The sequence below is a fragment of the Salvia hispanica genome, chromosome 6 (genome assembly GCF_029641045.1).
Source record: "Salvia hispanica isolate PSC_SH4W2 chromosome 6, Shi_PSC_v1, whole genome shotgun sequence".
Lineage (NCBI taxonomy): Eukaryota > Viridiplantae > Streptophyta > Magnoliopsida > Lamiales > Lamiaceae > Salvia > Salvia hispanica.
In genome coordinates this window covers 10,863,210-10,874,015 of record NC_142697.1, presented here as the reverse complement: position 1 = coordinate 10,874,015, position 10,806 = coordinate 10,863,210, and the positions used below count along the sequence as shown (strand labels likewise).

At 33.7% G+C, this 10,806-nt stretch overlaps 1 protein-coding gene across 4 annotated transcripts; it reads right to left on the bottom strand.

Annotated features, from left to right (window-relative positions):
• Positions 1-5,557: 5,557 nt before the first annotated feature.
• On the bottom strand, positions 5,558-10,806 carry FACE2 (farnesylated protein-converting enzyme 2). 4 transcript variants are annotated; one of them, XM_089059993.1, is made up of 9 exons: positions 10,517-10,806; positions 9,338-9,397; positions 8,991-9,203; positions 8,581-8,670; positions 8,357-8,468; positions 8,023-8,094; positions 6,557-6,619; positions 6,383-6,460; positions 5,558-5,821 (listed from the first exon to the last, which is right to left on the bottom strand). In XM_089059993.1, the coding sequence occupies exons 1-9, from the start codon at positions 10,736-10,738 to the stop codon at positions 5,688-5,690; spliced, it is 1,044 nt and encodes a 347-aa protein (XP_088916119.1). In that variant the 5' UTR covers positions 10,739-10,806; the 3' UTR covers positions 5,558-5,687. The 4 variants fall into 4 exon arrangements, 3 of the variants coding, with proteins under 3 accessions (XP_088916119.1, XP_088916117.1, XP_088916118.1); XM_089059991.1 differs by lacking the exon at positions 8,581-8,670; XM_089059992.1 differs by lacking the exon at positions 8,581-8,670 and having other exon boundaries at positions 5,679-6,313.

Here is a 10,806-nt window from a genome sequence, read left to right as displayed (position 1 = left end):
TTTTGTTTCATTTTATTGCATCCACAAATTAAATTCACTTTATATCTTATTTTGTGACAATGCCTACTACCAATTATAATAAGATAGTAATAAAATGGTCTAGCTGTATAAATAGATTTATTAGTTAATCTAGTAATCAACAGCATTGATATATCGTCAACATTTTTTCGTGTGTTAGATGGCAGTTTGCAGTTGAAATGGCATTAATTTGAATTTTATGCACATTTTACCAAATAAGTATATTTTGTCGTATTTAGTTTGAAATAAGTCCATTTCGTAAAACATCGAAATTATTTTTATTATAATTATTACTTGTAATTTTCTCCATTTGATTCAAATTTAATATTAGAGGCTGCAATCATTTAATATAGTTTCTGTAATGCAATAATTATTAGTAACACTCATTTACGTTTTCTCTTTTGTTTTCCTTTATACAGCTGAAATAGCATGAATTATTTAATTTCAGTAAATTACAGTCTTTATTTATGACTTGTTTTAATTTATCAAAAAAACCCGTTTTAATTTATCACTCATACATAACATATTTAATTATTTATGCTCTCTGTTTGTTGAGTTTACAATTTATGAAAATTACCATCGTTTGAATAGATAAAAATAACTAAATTAGAAATTTAGTTTAAACAAATACTCGATTATAGTAATTTATTATGAATTGTTAGTATTATATGCCCCCAGGAGTAGGACGATCGATTACAGCAATTTTGAATGTTGCAGTCACGCTGTTTGTGTTTGGTCTGTAAATCAATTTCGTACTGTACCATTTATAACCCAATCGCAAATAAGGCTTAATTTTTGGAATGTTGTTGTGAGCAAATTATATAAAAAAGCTTTTTGTTGGTATCATCACGAACGCATCTCCTACATAGCACTCGTCTAAATTGGGGTAATTAGCATCAATGTTTTTCAAGATTTAAATCACATCATCCATGACTCACTCCACCCGAGTTTAAACATTAAAAAAGAAATCAGGAAAATCTAAGTGTGCTTGACTGTACAAATTTTCAAATAAAATGCGCCAATTTAATCTCGTACTATTTTATTTTTAATAAATGAATTTTACATAGACGATAAAGACAATTTGATCTCGTGCTTTACTTCAAATAATGAATTTCACTTGAATGGTAATAATACCGTATTTGAACATTTAACACGTGGTCATAACACAAATGCAAAACAATAAAATTTAGAGCTCAAATATCCACTCTTCGATCTAGAAATTTGACATTTTGTTTTATTTTATAGTGAATTTCGTGTGCGTGGTAATAATATCGTTTTCAATTTTTAGAACGTGATAACTAAACAAAATATTATTTGTAGAATTTAGCATTCGAATGTCCTCTATCACACTTTATGATTATGGAATTTGGCCACATGATTTATTTTAATAATTATTATCAATAATAATAATACTGTTTTGAACGTTTAACACGTCGTCATGAAAACAGTTGCAAAACAACAAAATAAAGAGCTTGAATATATTACAGAGTAAAGAATAAAATGGTCATGAACATATGGTCATTTTATTATTTTGGTCTTAAACTTTATCTTTTGATTTTTTTGGTCCTGTACATTTCAAATCGGATCACAATTGGTCCTCCGTTAACTATTCCGTTAATATTTAACTGTCAACGATTTTAATCATAATTTTGACCAACTTAGGCAATTTTTAATTATTTAATCATAAAAAAATTTAAATAAAATCATAAATTATTGATAGGGGATGTAGAAAAGCCGATCACGAACGATCGAAGAGCAATTTAAACAGAACAACAAAAGCAGCAGCAGTTCCATCTCGTAAAATCGAGACCCACAATACGAAAGAGTTAAACCAAAACAGAGTCATCATTGGTTGAAGAATTACTATTGATTTCCACAGTCATTGTTGTTGAGAGGCGCCGGATATTTGAGTGCATTGAGCTCCATGTTGCGGAGGGCAGCTTTACCCAGATCAATCCCACACATATCCGACAGCCGTACGAGGTATAGCAAGACGTCTGATAGTACTTCTCCGACATGAGTTCTCTCTTCCTCTTTCCACCCAGGAAGCCCTTTTGCCACCTCCTCTTTCCATTGAAATATTTTTGACAGCTCTCCCACTTCTACCACCTGCAACCCATTCTTCTTCTACAATCAACGCTACAAACAAAATACTTACTACTTTAAGCGGAAAAAAGGGGATATATGCCAAAAACCCCTTTCGATTTTCTAGCCGAAAACCCTAGATCATTTTTGGGGGAAATAAAAAACAACAATATGTAGGAGTACTTCATTTTTCCAGAACAATTATATGTTACGAGGGAGAAGAGAATTAGTGGAGGAAGAAGATGAAAGTGGCAATGAGAACAAATAATTTATGATTTTGTTTAAAAAAATAATTTTGATGATTAAATAATTAAAAGTTGCTTAAATTGGTCAAAATTGTTATTAAAATCGTTGACTGTTAAATATTAACGGAATAGTTAACGGATGACCAATTGTGATCCGATTTGAAATGTACAGGAACAAAAAATTCAAAAGATAAAGTTTATGACCAAAATGATAAAATGGACATATGTTCAGGACCAATTTTGGCCTTTACTCTATATTATATCCCACTATTTGGTTTGAAATTTGACTTTATGTTTTGTTTTATCAGTATTTCACGTGGGTAGTAATAATAATTTTCAGTGTTTAACATATGATCACGAAACATAAGTATATAAAATCGTGCTAATTTTTAGCATTTGAATGTCCTCTATCACACTCTAGCTATGGAATTCGATCATGCATCTTATTTATGATTATCATGGAGTAGATGGTAATAATATTAATTATTATGGACGTTTAACACATGCTTATAAAGATATAGGCATTGCAGTAAAATATCGTTCGAATGTCCTACATGTCAAATTTGATAATGAAACTAGACCTCATATTTTATGTTATTAATGAGTTTAGTGTAAAAAGTAGTAATATCATTAATGAATATGCTTTGCTCCTTAATGTATAGGAATAATATCATTTTGAACGTTTAATACTACATGGCAAGAGATGCAAAACAACAAAAATTTAAAGCTTCGATCTTCTATATTCCACTCTTTCAGTATTAAAATTTGACATTTACTCTATTTTATTAATTAATTTCACGTGTGTTGTAATAATATCGTTTTCAATATGTAGCACGCGATAATAAAACAAAATCAAATCATAACATTTAGCATTCGAATGTTCTCAATCTCAATTTATGGTTATGGAATTTGACCACATGTCTAATTTTAAATACCGTTTTGATCATTCAACACGTGGTCATAACACAAACGCAAAACGCAAAAATTTATAGCTCGATGGGAACTCCTATTTCCATTCTTCAGTCGTGAAATTTGACATACTTTTTTTGTTTTATTAGTGAGTTTCACACAAGCAGTAATAATATTGATTTTCAATACTTAGCATGTGATAATGAAACAAAATCAAAATCATAAAATTTAGCATTCGAATGTCATCTTACAATTTTATGGTTATGGAATTTGAACACGTGTCTTATTTTAATAGTGATTTCACGTGGATAGTAATAATATCGTTTTGAACATTTAAAACGCGGTCATTTTACATGTGCAAAACAATCAAATTCAAAGTTTAAACAAACTATATCTCACATTAAATTTGACTTTATGTTTAATTTTATTAGTGAAATTCACTTGGGTAGTAAAAATATCATTTCAGTGTTTTACTTCACGTGATCATGAAACATAAGCAAATTCATAAATTTAAAATAAAAGTATTACGCAAATGAAAATGTTAAAAAAAAAGGAGGGGGCTTGTCATTAAGATTCTATGATGGGAGGATCTAAGTAATAAGTTAAAACGTCATCAAATCTGATTGCACAAACAAAGTCAATGTTATGGTTTACATTGCGATCATGTCACGAATCACGTCATTGCCTTGCCTATAGGTTGACCATCAAACCCAAACAGACAACATCTCATATCAAACTATAATCATATTACACATTTCAATAAAAAGTCTTAACATTAGAATATAACTTATCTGATTAAATTGCTTGGTGAATATATGGTTAAAGAAGTAATTTCTGTTCCATTAAAAGGGTACAATTGGCTAAGATGGTGGATTTATGAGTAGTTCTTTTTGCAATAAAGAATATTTTAAAGGATAAATTATAAAGAATGTTATTTTATAAAGAAAATTGTACACTTTCTATGGGTAAATACTAAATACGGAGTAATTGTTAAATATTACTCACTCCGTCCAAAATAAATAAATATTGAACTAATTTGGGCCGCCCACTAAAGACTAATTCTAACATGTTACAAATGCTCCTTCCTAGCCACTCAGAATTGCATGATTTGTATTATCAATTACTCTCAACATTCCATTTAAAATATCACTTTCTTGAATGTATATTTAAAATATGATTGTAAAGTGTATTGAATGTATGTTGTAAATATGACTGTTAAGTGTATTAAAACAGAAAGATAAAGATAGCTAAGTGCTTTATTTTAAATATGGGGTGAAAAAGAAACAAATTTTATTCTAAAAAACAAAGAACATCTTTATTGAGGTAAATAAATAGAAAATGTGACCATCAGAGGAAATAAAAAATATTTGCTGAGCACTGTAGAAAAAGTATTTTTTGTTTAACATATTACAAATGCTTCTTCCTATCCTCTAAATTTAGGAATTGTAATAGTTTTTTTTATTGTTTAATCTACTAATTTTAGGGCCTTTAATGTATAATCAATAATGAGTAATGACGCCTCTAGTAGTACATGCAAGAGCACATTTCAGGATTCAGACATCATATATTTATGGATACATAGTAGTAGTATTTGTGTTGAAATAGTGATGAATGGGTTGAAATAGCGAAAACAAAAATAGATTATAGGTAGGGTATGATGACTGAAATGTTAACGCAAATTTCAACGAGTCATTGAATGAATGCATCTTCATTTAGAAAATTTCCATCTTGCCCAGAGATTATAAATGGGATTCTCTGATGCCTTAATTTAATATACCACTATTATTACTATTACTCTTTTTTTTTTATCCCCATTTTTTTGTTATACTATTTGATTGTGCATCCTCAGCAAATCTTTGGTCATGAATACGTATCTTGAGACATCATTTCTATCTAAGAGAATCCTACAAATCTACAATGAAGACGAATTCGGTCTATCTAAATCTAATTATGGATTTCCTAGGAATTACAAAGAAAACAAAATTTGGCAATTCGATCTAGTAACATTTAATTAATAATGTAGGTGGGGGGATGGGATCCTCAATTCCTCACCCTCCCTCCATAATGTTATCTTGTTTCAAGTACTACAATGATTTCTACTTGATGCATTTTTCTGGAAGATGAGTAATATGATGGCTGCCTACCTACTAATTGGAAAATTGAAATATGATCAGAAAGTGAATCATTTGCATTTAAATTTTTGCATAAGTCATCATATGTTTTTGATCATTCGACCCCTGCAAGGATGGTACAGCCGTCATTTCTTCTTGACTAAATTTCTCATTAATTTACGCTCTCAATGTACCAATTTAACACTAGTATTACATTCAGAAATATAAATACACCATTCATATTAGTAAATGAGTAAATTACAACCAAACTTGGATAATCTTTGGCACAACACTAACTGCAGCTTGATGCAAAACTACGTTAGCTCCAACTGCAGTGTCTATGCCAACAGCTGCAACCGTGTGCTTCGTTGTTGTACAAAGGTGGGTTCGTCAAAGGGAAAAGCATCTTGCTGAAACTCACCACCCCAAGTACGAATACCAGACTCACCATTCCTGAAAACCATCAAATTAAAGGAAACTCACCATGCAAAATAAGTTAGGACAAAATATACAGGAAAGAATAAACTCGCTCAAGGTTAAAAGTAGCAGGGAAATAGCGCAAGTAGCAGAAATTGTGACTCCCCCTTATACCTCTCTTAAAATGTCTTCCATGAATAGTTCACACAATTAAAGAATCAGTGGTATACTCTGCATCATCACACACCTTAATTCTTGTTTCAATCTGTTAAAGAAACATCACTCGAATAACAGCAAAGAAGAGCGAGTTCACTCTACTAAGGCTAAGAGGTCCATTCCACCTACAACTCCGTATATCCATATGCTATGTTTGCCCAATTAGTCAGAATCTTTCTACTTATAACACCAGCAGTTCAACAAGGGGTAAAATTCTCCAGAATCATACGTGTAGGTGTAATAAGGTAACAATTTGAAGTGTAAAGCACACAAGTTCAAGAAGCAAAACTCTGAGGCATCAGATCCCTTTTCCTGCTTGAGAGGGGGAGATTCAACGTTTGATTAATCAAAAAGACAAAAATGGAGGAGAGATTAGTTTACCAGATCTCCTAGAAAGTATCACAGGTAAGCCCATGAAGTTGCAAAACATATGAGCAACTAATGGAGCAGTTAAATGCCCTGCAATTAACAGTGTTCAAAAGCATCAACAGATTGTACTAAATCAAAAATGAAAATAAAAATCTAGTGAAGCATGTATATGAAGAATTCACCCACCGGTACGAATGAGAAGAAATGAGGCATATGCCCCGAAAATGACAGTGTATACCAACTGGAAACCTGAAAACAAGTCATATACGCTATAGGTTATAATGTATTACATCAGTAAGAGCCATCTTAGTTAAACTTGAAGAACGACTCAAACTCAGCATAGAAAATTTACTTAAGGGTTTTTGGCCTTAAAAACCATAAACTTTTCCCGAATTCCGGTTTTTCCCACCAACTTTAAAATTTGTTTTTAAAACCACGAACTCTTGATTCGTTTGCTATTTACCAACCCGACCCGAATACCAAATCTCCGGTGCAAAATTGTCCAACGTGGACAATTGGAAACATGACTTGGAAACTGATTTTTTGACAGTGAAATCACACTATTTTTTGAATTAAAACTTAAAATTAAATAAGTAATCTTCAAAGAAAATTTCTGGAGATGCAATCTGCAATTCTGGAGCTCTTCAATCTGCAAAAAATTTAAGAAATAATCTTCAATGAATTTCTCAAGATGCAATCTGCAAATCTCGAGATACTCCTTCATCGAGATCTCTTCAATCTGCAATTCATGCGGCCAAATCTCTTTCTCAGCTCTGCTTCAATTCTCTCTCACAGCCGCGCGCAGCTTTGCTGCCTCCGTCGAATTGAATGTAGCTTGAGCGATCAGATGCAGCCACCTCCGTTCCCATCTTCACCGGGAATCTTACGTCCAGCCTCAATTCTCGTCTAGCTCCGGTTCAATTCACGTTGTCTCCTGTTCAATTTCATTTCGCGAAGATCCGCTGCCGACATTACTGTTGCTTCCCTTCTGTCGCCTCCACCGAGGTCTACCCTGTCGCCGGCGTGCGAGCCGATCTCCCATCTCCATCGCTCTTCTCCTTTTTGAAACCATCTCCGTCTGTCTCCGCCGCCTTGCATCTGGTTGTTGGTTTCGTACACGGCGCTGCTGACGAGCGGCTGAGGCGGTCGAGGTCAGAGTAGTTGAGGGGGGAGGAAGGGGGGTGGCGACGCTGAAATTTGGGGAGGCAAGGGTGTGAAGAGGGAATATGGCAAAGATGAAGGGTTGGAAATGAGAATTCATTAAAGATGAAGGGTGGAAAAAGTGAATATGGCAAAATTGAATAAGACATGTGGCATTGCCAAATAGGATCACACATGTGATTTTATTGCCAAATAGGATTAAAAATGACATATAGACCAATCGGGTTTCACCGGTGACCCGCCGTAGGAAGAAGCAAACGAATCAAAAGTTCGTGGTTTTAGAAACAAATTTTAAAGTTGGTGGGAAAAACCAGAATTCGGGCAAAGTTTATGGTTTTTTAAGCCAAAAACCCTTTACTTAATGATAAGAAAAACAAATTTAATGAAGCTGATGTAGCATCTAGCTAACTACTTAAATGAATTAGAACATGGCTATAAATTCCCCATGATCACACACTATACCATCAGGTGAAAGAGGAAGCAAACAATACCTACAACTTGACAGGCTTTGAGCAAGCTGTAGTTCCTTTGGAAATAAAACTCCAATAAGTGGTTCAGATGAGCTGCAATAAAATAAATAAGACATTAATCTTCAGCTAGAGATAGCAATATTCAAATCTAGCCATGTCTAGCAAATGTTTTTAGTGGAGGGGCCTGAAACTAAGAAAGGGAAAGAGGCAAAAAAAAGAACACAAATTTAAGCTAAAATAAACAGCATGCCCACTCACGGTGAAGTCATTCATTTGTTTATAATGATAACACAGAAAGTATTAGGCTTCAGTTGCAACAACTGAAAAAATAAGTGGTATTTTATATCCTACTTACCTAAACTGAAAAATACTGGACAGAAAAATATAACAGTGTAAGTACTGAATCCTCCACACAGAAGCAAAGGGATCATACAAGCTCTGAATACCAACTCTTCTGTAAGTGGAGCCTGTTCAAAAAACGAGAGACTGATCAAAGAAAATTTGAAAGTAGTAAAATTCTTACAAACAAGAATCATAAAAGACAGGCCGTAATTATCTGTAATATGTGACAACTAAAACATGGGAGCCCAGATGTATAGGCATGAGACTTTGGTTCAATACGTTTATACGTTTGCTAAACCACCCACCACTAAACAGGGCAGTGGAATGCTTGATGAAAATTGACAATATCGAATGAGTACAGAGTATCGAACACATTTATGCCTACTTAATAATTACCAATCCTAAAAATATGAAAACTTCCGGACTAGAGTTGGCGTACAATCCCTTTGTTTTTTGTAATGTCATATCTCCCTTAAAACCTCATTTAAGGATCAAAAGTTAAGATGTAACATGCACTGATTGCCTCACAGGACTAGTATAGAATATCTCAAGAGTCAAGAGAAATTAATCATTTAATCCGCCATAACAAAATAAAAAGGGTTGCATCGAATGCAGTTAGGACATAGAAGGTAACCAAGAACACTAACCACAAAATAGTTACGCCATGATGACATGCAGGTAGCTGTTGAAACTACCCAATCAATTATCCTCAAGAAAATGCTCTTAATACATGCAACTGAAAGATCTCCACCACTCTCAAAATATTCTCTGCTGGTTTGAAGCATAGATAAAAACTTCAAGGCAAAGGAACCAGAGTACATGAAGGCAGTCAGCAAAAGCGGGCAGACCAGAGCTTGCCACTGTTAATACAGAAAATTGCATTGAGCAATCAGTCACCCTTTTCAATCTGCAAAATCAAATGTAACAAGACAATAATGCTATATTCAAATGCAATGGTCTGTGCGATTTCAGAATAACATTTTCTCATACTCACAATGTGATCTGTTCTGATGCCATAAACACCAAGAAGACTTGAGGCATCCCATCTTGTTATCTGGGAGCAGAAAATAATACGTGAGTCGTGAGATAAATAAATAAGAAACAATAATTTGAGAAAATTCTGTAGTGGTTAGGAATGGATAATCCATGAATAACTAAGTCCCTTCTTCGTATGGTGGAATGAAATGAGGGTGGAATGGAATGAAGGTAGGAATGGATCGAAGGTAGTAACGAAATGAAGGTAGGAATAAAATGATAATTTCTTTGCATTTCCTTTGCATTTTCATTCCATTCCCTCCTTCAATCCATCATACCAAGCAGATGATTAGAATGGAAGTAGGAATCACATTCCATTCCATCATACCAAGAAGGGCCTAAGAAGTTGATGGTTCATAAACCACATCATGAATCTATGATCAACTATGAAAAGGAATTATTAGTGACTTTCAGTTGTATTCCATGTCAAGCTTTACAAATAAACTATAGCATACACAAAAATTATCACTGAGAATTAGTAGAGCAAAAGTGATGAACATGTTAACTATCCATATATCAAACCAAGAAAAGAACATGAAACACATATATGAGTATCAAATCAAGAATGCGACAGAAACAGTTATGAGTAATCAGTACCATGTATAAATCAAAGAACATCACTAATCAACATGAAAACTTACTGAATTGAAAGTCATTACTGATCACAATGTGGATCCACCTAAAATACAATATTCAAAAGAGAGTTGCCATTGAGAGATGGATTCATAAAGTGGGCAAAACAGGGATTGGAAGAGATAAAGGCACCGTACTCATTGACTCATAACTAATTAGCTTCCTGTTGTAAAAGACATGAGCACCGTACTTATTGACATTTCTACACATTTCCTTCCATTTAAATGTCAAAACTGATTGAAGAATAGATTATCCACTACTGCAAGTTCAAAGTCAAAATTGATATGATATAAAAGCGCAGCATTTAAACGAAATATATCCAGGAAAATAAAAGCTCCTTATAATCAATTTTTCAGCAAATTAGTTGCTACTGCTAGCATTCAAATAGAGAATCTAAGAGAAAAACTGAACAAACTACAATAAAACAATTGGGGAGATTGAAAACTAGTCGATCCAAGCAAACATTACTCTAGAAATAAAATGTAGAGTAAGAAAGAAGTATTACGGGGAGAATGAGGATGGAAACGATGATTGAGACGATTGAAGAGACGGCAGCGCATATGAAACGTCGTTTGAGGAAGGAATTAGAGGAATTAGGCGGGGGCAATCGAAGAATCAGAGTTGGGGAATAGAGAATTGCAACGTAGAAGACAGCCATACCGAAGCACGCGGCCACAGCCGCCGTCTTGGTAGCGCCGGCGTCGGCATCGGCATCTTGGCGTTCCATTTTATTATACTAGTCGATCGATAAAATACGTAGAGAGCAGGTGCGTGTATAGGTGCGGAAGTTTAACG